Source organism: Polyodon spathula, chromosome 10 (assembly GCF_017654505.1).
Source record: "Polyodon spathula isolate WHYD16114869_AA chromosome 10, ASM1765450v1, whole genome shotgun sequence".
NCBI lineage: Eukaryota > Metazoa > Chordata > Actinopteri > Acipenseriformes > Polyodontidae > Polyodon > Polyodon spathula.
Genome location: NC_054543.1, coordinates 30,404,839 through 30,422,524, shown reverse-complemented (window position 1 = coordinate 30,422,524; position 17,686 = coordinate 30,404,839). Strand labels below are relative to the sequence as shown.

The window sequence follows — 17,686 nt, the reverse complement described above, 5'->3', positions numbered from 1 at the left end:
CAGGTTCGCGTCCCACCTCCACCTGTGAGAAACTCCTGCCTGCGGGAACCAGTTTGTTACAATATGTACTGCTGTTTAGAACTTTGCCATGTTTATTTTCCTGAGTTCTGGCTGGGGGAAGCAGCTGTAGTTGTATTACAAAAATGCAAGCTATATTAGCAGGTCTACAGCTGTTGAAGAGAAAAAAGCAAGCAACAGTGAGGTGTACTCACTCTCCCATTATCGGACACATACAGACCCTCAGCACTTCCTTAACAACAGGCTATGCTACTGACTCACTAATGAGATACGAACGCTCCTTTTTACTCAAATGGTGCGTTTGTCATACTAGTCCTGGTGCAGGTTATTATCTCTAATAATTACCACAGCCTCCAATGAACTTTTAATATTAATTAGGTCAAGGTTGAGTCTGTAAATAAAATAAAATAAAATCGAATAATACAATATTATTTGTGATATTGTTCAGAGTGTATATATTGCCCGGTTAACAAAACCCGTTATAAATATACGATTATGGTATCCAGATTTTATTTTCAGGTGGTGTCCCCTACACCACAAATTCAAGTACATTTTTGAAATGTAAGGATACCCACTGGTACCAAAATCCCCATTGATACAATAATTGATACAATATTTTACTGCTGTTTTTTCCCCAGAGGATAACCTTAGGTAGACAGCTGAAAATTGATACATTTTGGGATACCACTTCACTTGCTCGTGGTGGCCGAACCGTTTCTGCCAGCGATACAACAGGTCCAGAACCCATCTAATAAAACACAGTGGTCCCAATTTTCCAGAGTTGGCAAATTGCCCAGGTATTACATGTGGATTTACTATGGAGTGGCTAATTTGTCTGCAATTTAAATTACCAATTATTATTATTATTATTATTATTATTATTATTATTATTATTATTATTATTATTATTAATAATAATAATAATAATAATAATAATAATTTAGCGATCTTTAGGCTAGTAGACTGTCAATACAGTATGTGCTAATGATAATTTGTGTGCATTAAACTGACTTTGAATTTACAACTTAAGTGTGATAATTATGGGGTGCCGGTTGTCTCGTGCATTATTTTGTCCACAAAAGGACCTTTAGTGCACAAAATGCATGTACTGGTACATTCTGTGCACAAAGGAAAAAAGAAACTGCACAAAATGTAAACAAACATGGATTTCATTGGGCCCACAAAAGGCAAACGTGCTTTTAATTTGTGTGGACAAAATGATTTGACAGATTTACAGATACATTGTTTTTCTAAATTAATTTTGTGCACCTAATTCTTTTTAAAGTGATTTCTACATTTTGTGGACATTGTCAGAAATTATGCATTTCGTCCACAATTATGCATTTTTGTTTAAAGTGATTTTGTAGAGAAAATAGAATGCATAAGCTTCTCTGTGTGGACAAAATGTAAACTGCAGATTATATTAGATGCACAAAATTAATTTAGAAAAACAACGTAGCTGTAAATCTGTAAAATTATTTTGTTCACATAAATTAAAAGCATGTTTGCCTTTTGTGGGCCCAATGAAATCTATGTTTGCTTACATTTTGTGCAGTTTCTTTTTCTTTTTTTGTGCACAAAATGCACATACTGGTACATTTTGTGCACGAAATGTCCTTTAGTGGACGAAATGATGCACGAGACAAACAGCACCCCTTAAGCAATGACCAGTAAGAAACTTGATTAAAAAAATCAGAAAAGCTGTGTGCCAAATGTGAAGATGGGTTCCACTTTTACTGGACAACAATGGAACTGTACTGAGAATTATTTCTGACTTACCCACAGAGAACAATTAAGTTTTTATCCCACATGTAATTAAACATTTACTTACTCTAGATAGAGCGATTGTTCCCTAGAGCTGGATCTGGGGTCTTGGCCTCATTGCCTACAGTCCCCAGGGTTGCAGGTTTGCACCCTGCTGACTCTTAGAGTTTTTATTATTATTATTATTATTATTATTATTATTATTATTATTATTATTGTAGATCGGATTATTTTCAAAGCGTTTATCTAGTCATTAATTAAATATTTTTTGAAAGGAGAAAATTCCTTGTGTATAAAAGGCCATGAAGAGCAGGACTCAAGTTGTTTGGTTCTCAGAATATAACCCCTGGAGTTTCAAAATATTTGTATTATTTGAGATTACAGGGTTTTGGAGTTAGAATAGGATTTTTATATTTTATTTCATGTAATCTGATTCCAGAGGTGCAATCAGGGGACCATTCAAAGGCTACAGTTATATTTGCCCTGAGGTGTTTCAGTTGCACCGAAAATATGAAGTCAGCATCTCAAACAGTTTATGTGCTGCTGGGAGGAAAAATAAATGAATAAATAAAATCAGTGATTATGCATTTATAAAACCATATAGATTCCAATAACAGGGATGCCTAAAAATAAAAATGCAAGAACTATACAAAGGCATAATAATAAGAATAATAATAAAAAAAGATTTATAGGAAAAGAAACAGATAACACACAGGTCTCAAAAACATAATCAACGCAATTGTTACTCAGTTACAGTAACATGGCTTTTAGCAGAGAAAGGAGCAGAGTGTATAACTGTGCAGATTCAGGGGTTGTGAGGGACCACATGGAAACAATTTGAATAAAAAACACAAGAAAGTGCCAGCAAAAATCATTCCCACTCAAAACATGCACTCCATTCAAAAACAACCTTCAGGTGCCTGCGTGCCAAGGTTGAGAGATGTATGCAGTGTCACAGTCGTCACATAAGTCATTTCAGTAGGTGTCTGGCCCAGCTCAATATGTCTGTGTGGCTTTGCTGTAAAGTACTGACCAGGCCATTCCATTTTGCTTCTCGTGGCTTTATATGAAGCTGTGGGTTGAAACAAGTTCAGCAGTGGGGAATGAAATACAGTGTGAAATGCTGCTCACAAATATAAATAAATAAATAAAATCGCATTAATAAATTAGAGGAAAATAGGAACAAATCTCATAGCTAGTCATCTGGGTGCACAATAAAAATAAAAAATACTACAAAAGACCTGCTAAATCAACACACTTTTGCTGTAGCTTTGGGGGGTGATTTAATTTTCAGACACGTAATTGCAAGTCTATTCTATATTGGAATATAGAACATTGTTAGTTTTAGTTACTTTAAGAGCACAGTACAGAATATGGAAATCAGAAAGCGATTCAACAGTGCAAACCTTCCATGTCACATGAACCAAAGTTTGGTGTTTCTTTCATTTGTTTGGTGTGCAAGGTATCCAACATGCAATCTTCAGGTGTGAAAAAGTTGTTGTGCTCCTAGTTAACTCAACCCAATTAAAGGGGTAATTAGGGTCAGCTGTTTGAATACTTTGGTTAACAATCAGGCCTGATTTGGGCCAGCCCTGCCCAATATAAATCTGACTACCTTTGACCCTTACCAGCACACAGGTTCTAGAGGCACATCAAGCCACGATCAAAAGAAATTCCTGAAGACCTATGGAAAAAAGTTGTTGATGCCTATCAGTCTGGAAATGGTTACAAAGCCATTGCTAAGGCTTTGGGGCTCCACCAAACCACAGTCAGAGCCATATTGTCCAAATGGAGAAAGTTTGGGACAGTAGTGAATCTTCCCAGGAGTGGCCGTCCTGCCAAAATCTCTCCAAGAGTAAGGCATAAAATCATTAAGGAAGTCACAAAGAACCCTAGAACAACATCCAGGGATCTGCAGGCCTCTCTCGCCTCAGCTAAGGTCAGTGTTCATGACTCCACCATCAGAAAGACACTGGGCAAAAATGGGATTCATGGCAGAGTAGCAAGGCAGAAACCACTGCTCACTAAGAAGAACATGAATGCTCGTCTCAAGTTTGCTAAAGAGTTCTGGAACAATATTTTATGGACAGATGAGTCAAAAATGGAACTTTTTTGCCAACATGGGCCCAGTTATGTCTGGTGAAAACCAAACACTGCATTCCACAGTAAGAACCTCATACCAACGGTCAAGCATGGTGGCGGTAATGTCATGATTTGCGGATGCTTTGCTGCATCAGGACCTGGACGACTTGCCATCATTGAAGGAAACATGAATTCTGCTCTGTATCACAGAATTCTACAGGAGAATGTCAGGCCATCCGTCCGTGAGCTGAAGCTGAAGCGCAGCTGGGTCATGAAGCAAGACAATGATCCGAAACACACACGCAAGTCTACATCAGAATGCTTGAAGAACAAGAAATTTAAAGTTTGGAATGGCCTAGTCAAAGTCCAGACCTAAACCCCATTGAGATGTTGTGGCAGGACCTGAAACAAGCAGTTTATGCTCGAAAACCAATAAATGTCACTGAGTTGAAGCAGTTCGGCATGAAGAAGTGGGCCAAAATTACTCCACAGAGCTGTAAGAGACTGATCAATAACTACAGGAAGTGTTTGGTTGCAGTTATTGCTGCTAAAGGTGGCGTAACCAGTTATTGAGTCTAAGAGGGCGATTACTTTTTCACACGGGGGCATTGGGTGTTGCATAACTTCCTTTAATAAATACATGAAATAAGTATCAAAATTTTGTTTTATTTGTTCCCTCTTATCCCTTTTATCTAATATTCGATTTTGGTTGAAGAGCTGATAACATACAGTGTCAGAAATATGCAAAAATGCAGAAAATCAGATAGGGGGCAAATACTTTTTCACTGCACTGTGTATCTGTAACATGTAAACTGTGCCTGAAGTAACTATAACTAGTTAAGTTTTTAAAGGTAATAAGTTACTGTAACTAGTACTGTAACAGTTACTGGAATGGCAAATCCAAGAGTTTTATGACATTATCATTTAAAAACCTGTACAAAAAAACCCCATGAAATACTGTAAGAAGCCCATCATTATCGATACCTCTTTTTTTTTCAACTTTGAAGTGCTTTGCTTGGAGGTCTATGGCATACAGTACGCTAGTTTGTAAACTTGGTTGCTTTTCTGGATGGAGAATCCGCCTGTGGAAGGGTGGTGGGTAATTCACCGACACAGGAGACAGACAGGTGGATTTGGCAACACCACACAGGTGCCCAGTTTTATTTTGGGTTGCCAATTTTCTTTTAGCCCGCAGTTGGCGCTGTTGATCCGTGGTCTGATTACACCGCATAACACATTTATTTTCTTTTTTTTTTTGGTTCCTGGGTAGTAAATGTTATTTCCTAATTGCTTATGCCTCAAAAGTATAGAAAATGGCTATTATTCCCCACAAACTTTGCTTTTGTGACCAGGACAGCGATATTTTGAAATTTACCTATTTTCCAGAGCATTCCAGATAGATTCAGTGCTGAGTAAACTTGGAGTAACTTCTAGAACTTTCTATAACTTTCCAGTAATATAAATAGTAGCATAAATACAGGGGCCTTAAGCCCACCAGTTCAGTTTAGTTCCAGCTGCCTAAGTGGATACATATCTGCATTTTTCTGAGATGGCATCAAGAGGCTGCAATGGTGGCATTCCTGATGGGTCTCCAAGGCTGTTTTACCAAGTTTCCCTGCTATCTTTGCCTTTGGGACAGCAGGGACACCAAAGCACACTACCACAGGTGGGACTGGCCACAGCGGACAGAGTTCTCTGTGGGGAGGAACAACGTCAAGTGGGAGCCACTGGTGGACCCCTGGAAGGTGCTGATCTGCACATCAAATTGGGCCTTATGAAACAATTTGTCAGAGCTCTAGATAAGGAGTCGGCAGCCTTCAAGTACCTTCAAGACTTTTTCCCTAAGCTGTCTGAGGCAAAGGTCAAAGCCGGTGTCTTCGTCGGACCACAGATAAAGAAGATCCTGGAGTGCAATGAATTCCCCAAGAAGCTCACTAGTAAAGAGAAAGCGGCTTGGAATAGCTTTGTCGCAGTGGTTCGGGGCTTCCTGGACAATCACAAGGCCGAAAACTATGTGGAGCTGGTTGAGACTCTGGTGAAGAACTATGGCACAATGGGCTGTAGGATGTCCCTCAAAGTCCATATCCTTGATGCTCATCTTGATAAATTCAAGGAGAACATGGGAGCGTACTCGGAGGAGCAAGGCGAGCGCTTCCACCAGGATATACTGGACTTTGAACGCCGCCACCAAGGACAGTATAACGAGAACATGATGGGAGACTACATTTGGGGGCTGATTCGTGAAAGTGATTTACAGTATAATCGTAAATCTCGAAAAACTACTCACTTTTAAATCTTTTGTAGTCATTTTTGTATTACTTTAGTATAAATACATATTAATTTGGATTCATATGTTGTTTTTTTCTGACTTTATGTGAACAAAAAGACACAAATTCGCCCATTTTGTCATTGGAAATAGGTACATTTCAAAATATCACTGTCCTGGTCACAAAAGCAAAGTTTGTGGGGAATAATGGCCATTTTCTATACTTTTGAGGGATAAGCAATTAGGAAATAACCCTTACTACCCAGGAACAAAAATTGTGTTACATAGTGTTACCAACGATGGTAAACAGAACCACGGGAATACTAAGCGATGGTACACATTACTGGCGCACTTGCAGGTGCTTTGAAACAATAATTCAAAACACAAAGGACAAAAAAAAAACAGGGAAAATAAAACAGTAACAAAACTACAAAGAAAAGGTGCTGCGCTTGACAGCTATATCCCAGTCGCCGCTACCTGTGCGACCCGGATCACCATCCTATACTGCCGGCTAACTAGCCTGCTCCATTACAATACTCCAGGGTCTGCCAAAGGGTTCCTTGCTCTCACTGTCTCTCTCGGAAACACTCAGTTTTGTTTTCTCCTGACTGGTTCTCAGTCCTCGACCAGCGCTTCCGCACTCTCGCCGCGTTTAAAGGGCAGACCTGAGGAAACAGCAGAGCATTATCTTATAGGGATAACAATCTCCCAAGACTCGCCTCCCAGCCATTCAGAGAGGGTGAAAGTCCACACACCCACTTTCCCACCTCCCCGTGTCACTGCCATGATTCACAGGTGGTTGTTGGATGACTGCCGCCCTCTTCCTGCAGTCCTGTGAACACGCCAGCAGAGTCAGCACAGATCTCCCTCTGCTACACCGCCCATAACCAATACGTCATCAACAAGCGCATAAAAGCTCTGTGTGTTATTCTTTCTTGTCGCTTCTTTTTGTTTCGGCTGCTCAGTCAAGCGCTGGGAAGCTGAAACGAGAGTTGACCTCTTAGAGCCTGGAGGAAGGGCTGCCCTCAGCCATGGATTTCCTGAGGTTTCCCCCTTAAAAAAATTAAAAATATGTGAGTAGGGGGTTTTCCTTACCCGAGTGCTGATCGGTTCGTATTTAGTTCTGAGGGGTGAGTGGTCGGGTATGAGAGGCTGGGTTCTCTCCCTCGGCGCAGTCATGCTCTGGGGGACGGGTCATGTCTCATCTGCTCATTTTCATTCAATTCAATATTGGGGGTTAGGTGGCACAGTGCCACTGTGGAGAGCGTTAAATATTTTTCATTATTCATTCATGGTTTGGCGGCCTTGTCTTTTTGGGGGGAAGTGGCTCATAGCCATATTCTATCTGCGGCACTGGTATGCATGATACTGTTCGTGTATTTGCAGCCGGCCTCGCGCCGGTAGCCGTCGGGCACCCGCGGACGAAACCTCCCGGCCAAATTTATATTTTTCCTCGGGGCCTGAGCGCCCTTCACAGTCATAAATCATCTGCAATTGCAATCGCCATCATCTGATTCATTCACTGCCATTCATTTAAGCGGATTCTTCATGCTGAAATATGTTTTCTTTTGCTCTTCAACTGCAAATATTTTCACTGTCCAGTTTGGCAAGTATGGTGTCCCGGGGACTTGCTTCTTTAGCATATCTTTATAATCTGGACAAGACGTATCATACAGTTGAAGGCATTTTTCACCTCGAAAATCAATCTTTCATCATCTCTCACTGTACATAGTGCAGACAACATAACACAACAACACTCCAGTTGATGGAGATTTGCCGCGCATTATTTTCAAAAAGTCGCTCTGGTTTCTATCTCGTGTGGTTTTCCCATGTATTGCTTTTCTCCGTGTAATTGCACCCATGCAAAACAATAGATTCTATTTTTCCATATGGTTTAATGCTTTCCGCTCCCCCTGATTACTTTTTAAAATTAACTTCCCCAACTGTCTCTAGCACAAGAAAAGGGAGACAGTTGATCTAGTGCCAAAAAAAGGTGAGATGTTTTTGTAAAGCCTTGGTTAATCACTGCTTAAAGTTATTTATTAGGCTAAGAAATTTGAGTTTACCTCCATCTCGTTCCAAGCTCAATTGCAAACCCTGCTATCCAGCTTGTCTTACTATTGCTGCCTCCATTTAAAGTTACAGTTTCATTTTTAAAATAGAACCACGTCTGTCGTAGAAATACACCAGGACTGTCAACTTGTCAAGTGATTTGGAATTTTAAAAAAAAAAAACGTTTTAATGGAGAACTAAACATGAGCTATGTCGAAGTAAATTGTGCTACATGCAGACACAAATTTAAAAAACTAAACAGTATTGTAAACCATGGATTACTTTTTAAATTAGATTTTTTTTACTCAGATATACCAAACACTAAAATACACTGTATGTAAATAGCAAATAACTATTGTTTTCTTTCAAAATGAAACTATACCAGCAGTAATGAAGTGCAGCTATATTAAAGATAAAGTAGATTCAAATGTATTTCACTGCCCCTTACTGTTTCTATAGTGTTTGCAATCATTGTGGGTTTCAAAAATTCAAAAACAGATTTACAGAAAAATGAAACGCAGTGTTGAACCAGCAGAACCCAGATCCAGGCATAATGGTAAAACTCTAATATTACTACATTTCCATCTTAAATATGTAAAAACTAGGTTTTCCACAGCTGTAAAATAATAGTTGCAAACATATACACCAACTACACTTAACTGATATTTTAGACGTGCTATGAACAACAAAGCACAATCTTTGCAATAAAAAATGTAACTTGTGTAATTAAACATTGCTAACAGTGCTCCCCATGTAGAAAGCAATACTGAATGTACTAATATAAAAGTTGACAACGAAGTAAATGAATAACATGCTGAATGCATTTAGAGGCTGATCTCTGTTTAGTTTAGTTAACACGTGAAAGATTGAACATTTAGCATTATCAAACTAAATAGGGTGTACAGGTTAAACTTGACACCCCTAATAAAACTTGTTTGAAAACCTTAGAAAGAGTACGTAGATTCAAATTACATTCAATTTAGTTTTTCTTCCTCTTTGCATTCCTTCCGAGTGGTACTTTGTGCAGTTACTTCACACGCTGGATGGCGCTAGTTCATACAGCTATCTAGCCTGTGTTACATATACGTCAATGCTGAAAAAGAATCTGGCAACTCAGGCCAAAGCACCTTTATGGGCTAGATTTTCACAGCTATTTATTCTTATTTGTCAGTGGCATAATGTTTTCAGAAAGGCAGAACGCACACAATAAAAAGTTCCCAAATCAATAAATCCTACATTTAATGCAGGCTCTTCGGGTAAGTAGTATTTGTTCATTTTAGAACTGGTGTTTCTCCCTTTCAGAGCAAAATTGTGACAATGCCGATTTCAAGCGAATAGCTATCACAATGTAGTTGGAAGAGTAAATGCAATACAAACCACTCCAAATGATTAAAACCTCATAAAAAGCTAAGCAAAAACTAATTTTAAGCTACCTGCTCCTTCATTTCTGTGGCTCATCAATTTGGTTGCATAGCCAGATTTCAATCTCTACTTCACCACCACTGCACAGCAAAGTAAAAAGCTGTGATAAGCCAGAGCTACTGCTCTGTGAGAAACAACGACATGAATACAGGCTAGAGAACTCAGACAGCAGAGGTCTCAAGCCCCTGTGAAGGACCCCCTTTGCCCTGCAGGCTGCCCGACAGATTATCGGAGTCGAACAGCTCCACGATGCTGTAGGGGGAGCAGTCCTCCAGGCCCAGCTTGCCACAGATCCAGCCACATAAGCCTTTCTCCAGGTCTCGGACTGCCTGCCACCACTCAGCGAAGGCCCAGGACACCTGGGTCACGGCAGTGTAGACCCCAAGTGACAGGGAGAGCGCCACGATGAGGATGGGGTAGAAGATGATGAGGCAGGGGCAGACGGTGATTTTGTGCCAGAAAGTCCGCTCTTCGTTGTAGACCAAGAAAACATTGTACCAGGTGATGGTCCCGTAGTAGAAGGACATGACGAAAGACAGCAGGAACACCACAGGCACGCAGGACAAGCTCCAGAGCAGGACGTGAGGCCCGCGGCCAGCCCCCACACAGCAGGCCCGCTTGCCCTCCTCTCCCCCCTCGCCTTCCCCCTCTCTCCGGAGAGGCTCCCTGGACCTGGCCAGCTCCTGCATCTCTTTATCGGTCAGCGTCACGTGGATGTCCACCATCTGGCCCTTCTTCTTCCCACGGGTGATGGTGCCTGTCAGAGTGACGTAGCGGCTGTCCAGGGGAGCATTCCAGCCTCCTGGGAAAGCCGACAAATCAGGCTGTTAATAGTGAACTGTCCAGCGAAGGATTTAAGTCTCCAATTACATAGAAGTAACCAACCTTTGAACCTAAACAGGTGAACAGTGTGCGCTTAAAGATGTAGACAATCACAAATCTATGAACTTTAAAACTGAATTAAATGCAAACATTTGGATGAAAAAAGACTTTAACAGCTAAGGGTTATCACTAATTCTGGCACACTTAGGGTTACCTTAGTTCTGTTTCACAGGCATTTTTCTCAAAATCTGCTGGCTATGAAATTGAATCTTAAATGCCAGCAGTGATAAGCCTTTCTCGTTTCCTTCAAATAATGTGACAATTTGATCTTTCAGCTCTGCCAGACCAGCTCTGTCTAACAGATAGATAGTGAGTAGCTGGCGATAGCAGAATTGAAAGGTTACATTGTCACAGGATTTGAATTTAATGACAAAGTTCAAAGCCAGCTCAAAGCCCCAAGGAAGGCAGAAACAAACTATAATAAATATTACTGGAGCAACAGAAACCAAAAAAAAAAAAAGTCATGCTTTAAAGGTCTTTTTTTGTTTTGTTTATTAACTGTTAACAAACAGCTGATAAACATGTTAATATACATTATTTATTTTCTGTTATCTGTTAGTAAATAATACATAATAGGCCAGCTAAAACTGCAAACACCAGAGCCCTATGGATAATCAATCAAACACCAGAGCCCTATGGATGATCAATACCCAGTCGATCATATGCTTGAAATCAGTTCAAATTGTTACTGTAGTAATGTTTAGCAAATTAAATCAAGTTGTTATTAACGCTAACCCTAACCATAAGCTAAAAAACAACAATGTTTGTTAACATTTAATAAACTAAAAAACGGCCCTTAAAATAGTGTGACCAAAAAACATTTTAACCCATTAACTACCAAATACATTTGTCTTTGAAAAAAATCAGAACACAGGTTGTATTTATGTAATTTGATATATTACATTTAGACATAACTTTTGTGGTTAACAACATTAAAGTCAGCTTTCAAAGCAATATAGTTTAAGAGAACATTTAAATAACAGGTATATATACACCAGTTAAAAATGCTCCAAAAAACTACAAAGTAGCCTGGCCTGAAACGAGGACAGTGGCACTTAATGGGTTAAATCAATGGCATTTTTTTTCTAAAAGAGCTTTGAAGAGACACACTCATGGCCCCTGCTGGCACCATGCCTGACTCTCATCCCTCAAATATAATATAATAAATAAATAAAATACCAGTAGTATGAACTGCTTTTTTTATAACTAAAGTGCATTCATAAGATGATGCAGTTGCACAGTTGACTGGCATCCATTCAACAGCTATACTTGGTTATGGTGGCACCATCATTTTGATTTAATCCAGACCCAAAGCCTAATGTTCCTCTGTGGGCAAACGGCCCATATCACTCATTAACATTCACCCATTACAGTGGAAAACACAGGCCCCTGTCTCTCAATTCTGGAGAACAGTTTTAGCCCATTCTAGTTTACAAACAACATAAATTTTAATCTGTTCCATGCTCACCCTCGCCTGTGGGGGTGCTGAGGAACTTGGGCCCTTCCTGTCCGCTCTTCTCACTCCCCTCCTCTGCCGGAGACTCCTCGCTCACCCCCTTCTCTGCCTCCGAGCGGTACACAATGATGGACTCCGGCCTCGGCTCCTTCTTCCTCCTCTTCCTCCTCTCCACCGCGCCCTCCTCGCCCTGGGAGAGGCCGCCCGTGACCTCTGACCTGCGCAGTGAGGCAAGGCGTGGGCTCTCGGCCCCCTGCTGGCTCACCTGCTCCATGCCAATGGCCCCTGCCAAGGCTTCTCCCTGCATGGCCTGTTGGTGCCTGACTCGTCAGTGAGAGGCCAGGGCGCCAGGATGCCCCATTCTGCCCGGCACCACACCGCACCACACAAGCTCCCTGCAAGGTGATTTTGTACTCAAATATAAAACCCAGTACCGGTACTTCAATCCATATTACACCCCGCTCCAGACATTGCTAGACCTTATTGAAGATGTTTTATTGTCATTATCCTCACAGCAATGCACTTTACAATCTGCATTTTCAAATAAATTATTTGTTTTTTTTACTCCATACAAACAGCTGTGCTTCCTATAATCTGATGTTCTCTGTTCAGTGCAAGGAATTATGGTGACTGTGTTCTCACATGGGTGTAACGATTGTATTTATACATCTAAAATGTATATTTTTGCACTACTATATATTCACATAGAAATTAAAACAAACAGCATGCAGGTTACCGTTTTTATTAACTGCTACCCACAAAATAATGCCTTAAATAACACAAACAAGAGTCTGTGATATTATATTATTAAGTAAATAATAATAATAATAATAATAATAATAATAATAATAATAATAATAATAATAATAATAATAATAATCAACGAAGCGTTATGCTAAACTGAGCCCTTGTAAAATTATACTAATTTAGTAGTGCATCGTGTATTCCCAGTTGCAGTGAATGCTTAATTTTAACAAAGCAAAAATCCGTCTTTACCTTAGTTAATGACAAAAGTCCATTCGCTGTCTCAGCTCAGCCAAACTGTATAAATTCAACCGCAACGTACCGTCTTTGTTTCGAGTGAATGAAAATGTTTTACTAAAAAATAATTAATGATCTTACCTTGAAGAGTAGAAAGGCGATGGTCGTGTGAACTCAGACTGACTGCGGCACCTTTTTAACTATGCATGTACAGGGTGTGGAGTCTTGCAATATGCAGTGCAGTCAGTAACGTACAGCCAGCGATGCAACGCTGCTCCAACCAGAAGCAGCCGCACAAAGGAGTCCGAGAGCCGCATCTGTGGTCGTATTTACCCCGCCCCTCCAGCTTCAGCCCCAGTGTCCTTCCCAGTTGGGAGGAGATTGAGTGCCTTAAAAACCCAAAAAAAAAAAAAAAAAAAAAAAAAACCTAAACCTCCCCCCCCCAAAAAAAAAAAAAAAAAAAAAAAAAAACGTGCAATCCACAATGAGGCTCGGGGATATCTGTAACTGGAAATTAGAGCAACAGCTCGTATTTACATGGATCTGTATTCTCTATTATTTTAAAATAAAAAAGCAAGTTTCAATAGCCCTACTATACTATACTATACACTATAGATGCAATAACAAGAGGACTCTACTTTGAGTTGCAGTTTAATCATTCAGCTGTTTCAAGTAATTGCTACTGGTAGGGCATTGTGTGTTTGCTTATAATATTTTGCCTGTGAACATATAGAAATTCAATATGAACTGAAAAGGGAATCAGTGATTACTGGTTAGCGTTGATTTATTGATGCAGACAGCAAATAACCAAAGAGAATGCATTGGAAAGCCTTAGAATGGTGTCTCCTATTGGAAGGGTTACATTGAATGGTTCTCAGCTATATCTTTTATCAATGGCTCTTCAATTTAAGTCCTGTTGTTACTTTTGGGTAAGGTATGGAATGTATCAGGCGCTAGGTTCCACTGACAGTGCAATTAAGCTCCATCCACCATGAGGTCACCATGAGCCCCATCCACACTATGAACAATATCATATCTAAACAATTACTCTAAACCAGACAAGTCTGCTCCCAAGATACAGCTTAAAATAGCTCTGCCAATCACGTTTCAGCACCATAGACAAGTAGATCTTGCATATATGGAGAAGCTTCTTGTATAAAACAGACAAGGCAAGTTAGATCAAATTTGGCAAATGGTTTTGAAGTTTTCATTAGCCCTAGCCATGACAGGCCAGAACTCATGCAAACCTATAACTAAATGGTAAGTATCGACGTTGATAGAAAGCTACAGACACGTTTGCTTTATTCATTGAGCTAATTACATATTTTTTACGATATATATATATATATATATATATATATATATATATATATATATATATATATATATATATATATATATATATATGTGTGTGTGTGTGTGTGTGTGTGTGTGTGTGTTTCAATAATGTACATTTTAACATGCTTAATTTTATTTTTTTTTTTTTTTTTTTAACAAAATGCCCATTTGTTTTTAACCGTCGTGTGCTGGGTTGCTCGTCAGAAACATCGCATTGTTGTGCAAATTAAATTATTGACAGGGTCTCTGAGAAACTCCCTGTGCTCTCCCTCGGTGTCCCAGCATGCTCGTCTAAACTAAACAGCGCCTGCGCAAGTAGTACCTCCCTCTTTGGGACCTAGACCTCTTCCAAGATGGTGAGTGGAAATTTTGTGCTGGTGAAACAAGTCAAATGAATCCTTTAACATCCATGGAAATTACAACCCTACAGAAGTGTAAACCTTAACGACTTTACGTACAGACTTTAATCATCACATATTTGTTTTTATTAAGTTGGTGGATTTGATATATAAGTTTAAAAATAAAAAACACGAAAAAGGAGATGGTAGTGTTTGGTCCCTCTGTTGCTGAGTGAAAGTGACTGCAATGCCATTGTTTTAATGTTGAAATAAAACAGAACATCGTTAAGACTAAGACATTATAGCGAAGGCTTTGCTTGCACGATATTGATTATGTTGAGGGAGTTGGTAAAAACGAAGCGGTTACTGACTGACTCACTGAATGTGTTATATTCTGTGGCATAGGATTGCAAGTGTTACTTCATAGTGCATTGTGAGTGTTGGGAGATCTGGTAAGGTGGAACTACAGTTTAAGAGGAATGTTTAAGATCATTTGCGTGGTTGCTTAGTTACTTTCTGGAAGAAAGCAGATACTTCTTATTTAAATAGAGTGCAACACCCTTGTCTGAACATGAAAAGGTGTTTATGTACAACACGCTTTATCTTGTGTGTGTATAATATATATATATATTTTTTCTTGGTAAATGTATGTTATACTTTAGTGGATCATAACCCCTAGGTCAAGTACACATCCTCGACTTTAGTTACATGACCCTGTTTGTGAAGCAGGAATAAGGCACAATATTGCATTTTAATCATTTATCCTCCCTGTCAGATGTCAAGGTGTAATTTTTAGTTGTAGGCCAATTCTCAACTTCAGCGCTCGTTGGTTCAATGAAGTGACCTTTGCAAGTTTCTCATCAATACGACTGTTAACCCTATCTGTTATTTTGTTGCTCTGTTTGCAAATACAAAATCAATAACACCAACCTGTAATTTCAAACACTTAATACATGTTTAGCAGCAATAAGTCAATAGGATAGATGGATTAACACTAAACAGCCTGGTCAGACAAAGTGAGTATTAGTTTAACATACAGTAACTGTTGCAATATGTCCAGTATTGTTTTTTAATTTAATTATTATATTTGTAAATGTAAGAAAAGAACAATGTACATTTCTAAAGTATCTGGTTCTCTGAACAGGCAAAACGAACTAAGAAGGTTGGGATTGTTGGCAAGTATGGTACCCGCTATGGTGCCTCCCTCAGGAAGATGGTTAAGAAAATTGAAATCAGCCAACATGCCAAGTACACCTGCTCCTTCTGTGGCAAGGTGAGCAATGCACTGGTCTTTCAGTCCCTACCCAATTATACGAAACCCATAGAGGAGGCAAAACATTGGTTTGCTATAGTACTCTAGACAATGGAGCTTATCATACAACCCGTACTCTTATCCATTTATGTATTGTGGATATCTACTCTTCCAGTTATGCAGTCATACTGTAAACTAATGATGCAAAAAGTGCTACTTTAATATTTAATTAGTTGCTGGGAGAAATGCAGGTGCTTATGAAGTTGCTTTGTTCTGCTCTGTTTTCTTAGACCAAGATGAAGAGAAAGGCTGTTGGTATCTGGAACTGTGGCTCCTGCATGAAGACTGTTGCTGGTGGCGCTTGGACATACAAGTATGTTACTAATTTTAATGATATTTCCATCTGTTTCCCAAATTCAAGCTAATCGCTGGTAAACTTGTCCATGCGCTTTGCTATTTGAATAATGTGCTTGCACGCGATGGTGTGCTTTTCCTAGTTGTTTAAAGGGATCTAGGCTTGGACAAGATTGATAATTTCATGGGAGATATAGTTTAATCTAAAATGTGTTTGAATTGTGTAAGTTGCACCAACTTTAATTCAGGGTCTAAGGTCTGAAGTAGTCCCAGATAAAGGTCAACTCAGGCATAAAAATAAAACCCGACCGAGACTTTTTCATGCCCAACCCAAATAGTGCCATAAATACATGCTATTGAAATACAAAAAAGCGTATTTAGAGTCAAAACGCCACTTAAAAAGAAAACAAATACTGTCAGCGAAGCATCCAGTTAGATGAACATTTTATTTGGTAGTCTCAGATAGACATACAGCATCATGTTTGGATAAACCTAGCTAAAAACAGGAAAGCTAGTGTTGAACATCAAGTTATGTCTGGCTTGTCACTCACACCAGATTTGAAACTGAATGCCAGTTTTAACAACGTTTCCACTGGAGGATGCCAAACTGGTGAAAACAATGTCATTTTAAGTTTCTCAAACCACAGAATTGCCATGTACGACTGATTTGTCCTTGCTGCAGGGCGAGTAAGTCAGTTTTCAGTGTGCCACGCAAAGATGAATTTCCCGTATTTTTGCTGTCATATTTAAGTACAAGTTTTCAAGATTTGCACTGTACAAATCCACTTGAACTTTTACTATTGCGGAAAACAACATCGAAATGTTTCCAAACAGAATATTTACCCTTTCCAGCGACAGAACTTTCCACTGTTAAACATTCTCCCGTAGACAGCTTTTTTATATCAACAGCCTCCATGCTTAATGTAAAATCACTTTTTGGCTGTATTTTTTACCGCATAAACATGAACGCTTTGCTTCCTTGGGATCCATGATAAGTCGTAAGTAATTTTAGGAGACAGTTGAATTTTGCAAGAGGTAAAAAAAACACACGCAAAAATGTAATGATGCATTTATTTATAAAACACAGAGCCGACCCAAACCAGAGTGCTTGATACAGAATATACACCCGACCCGAACCAGACACACATATTCGCATCCCGTCGGGTTTGGGTCAGGTAGGCAGGTTTTAGTCCCAGAAGTGAGCCACCACTGTAAAGTGTCTTGTTTTGTTTTCTTGTCCTGTGACCCTAATTGAGATTTAACTTTCATTTTCCAGCACCACATCTGCAGTCACAGTGAAGTCTGCCATCAGAAGACTGAAGGAATTGAAAGAGCAGTAAATTACCCTGAGCGTTGGAACTATAGAAGGAGCATGTGTTTGTACGGGCTTCTAGAGATTTCTGTGTGACGGACTCTAAATCAGCCTTGTGTTGTACATTGGCAAACCATCACCACACAATAAAGGAGTTATGTCAAGAGTG

The 17,686-nt window shown here is 39.5% G+C and overlaps 2 protein-coding genes across 2 annotated transcripts; one reads left to right on the top strand and one right to left on the bottom strand.

Annotated features, from left to right (window-relative positions):
- Window positions 1-7,040: 7,040 nt before the first annotated feature.
- LOC121321459 (transmembrane protein 169-like) lies at window positions 7,041-13,173 on the bottom strand. The gene is made up of 3 exons (XM_041260420.1): window positions 13,065-13,173; window positions 11,955-12,337; window positions 7,041-10,406 (listed from the first exon to the last, which is right to left on the bottom strand). The coding sequence occupies exons 2-3, from the start codon at window positions 12,247-12,249 to the stop codon at window positions 9,766-9,768; spliced, it is 936 nt and encodes a 311-aa protein (XP_041116354.1). The 5' UTR covers window positions 12,250-12,337; window positions 13,065-13,173; the 3' UTR covers window positions 7,041-9,765.
- A 1,384-nt stretch (window positions 13,174-14,557) lies between these two features.
- On the top strand, window positions 14,558-17,686 carry LOC121322419 (60S ribosomal protein L37a). Its single transcript, XM_041262350.1, has 4 exons — window positions 14,558-14,617; window positions 15,744-15,872; window positions 16,142-16,224; window positions 17,482-17,686. The coding sequence occupies exons 1-4, from the start codon at window positions 14,615-14,617 to the stop codon at window positions 17,543-17,545; spliced, it is 279 nt and encodes a 92-aa protein (XP_041118284.1). The 5' UTR covers window positions 14,558-14,614; the 3' UTR covers window positions 17,546-17,686.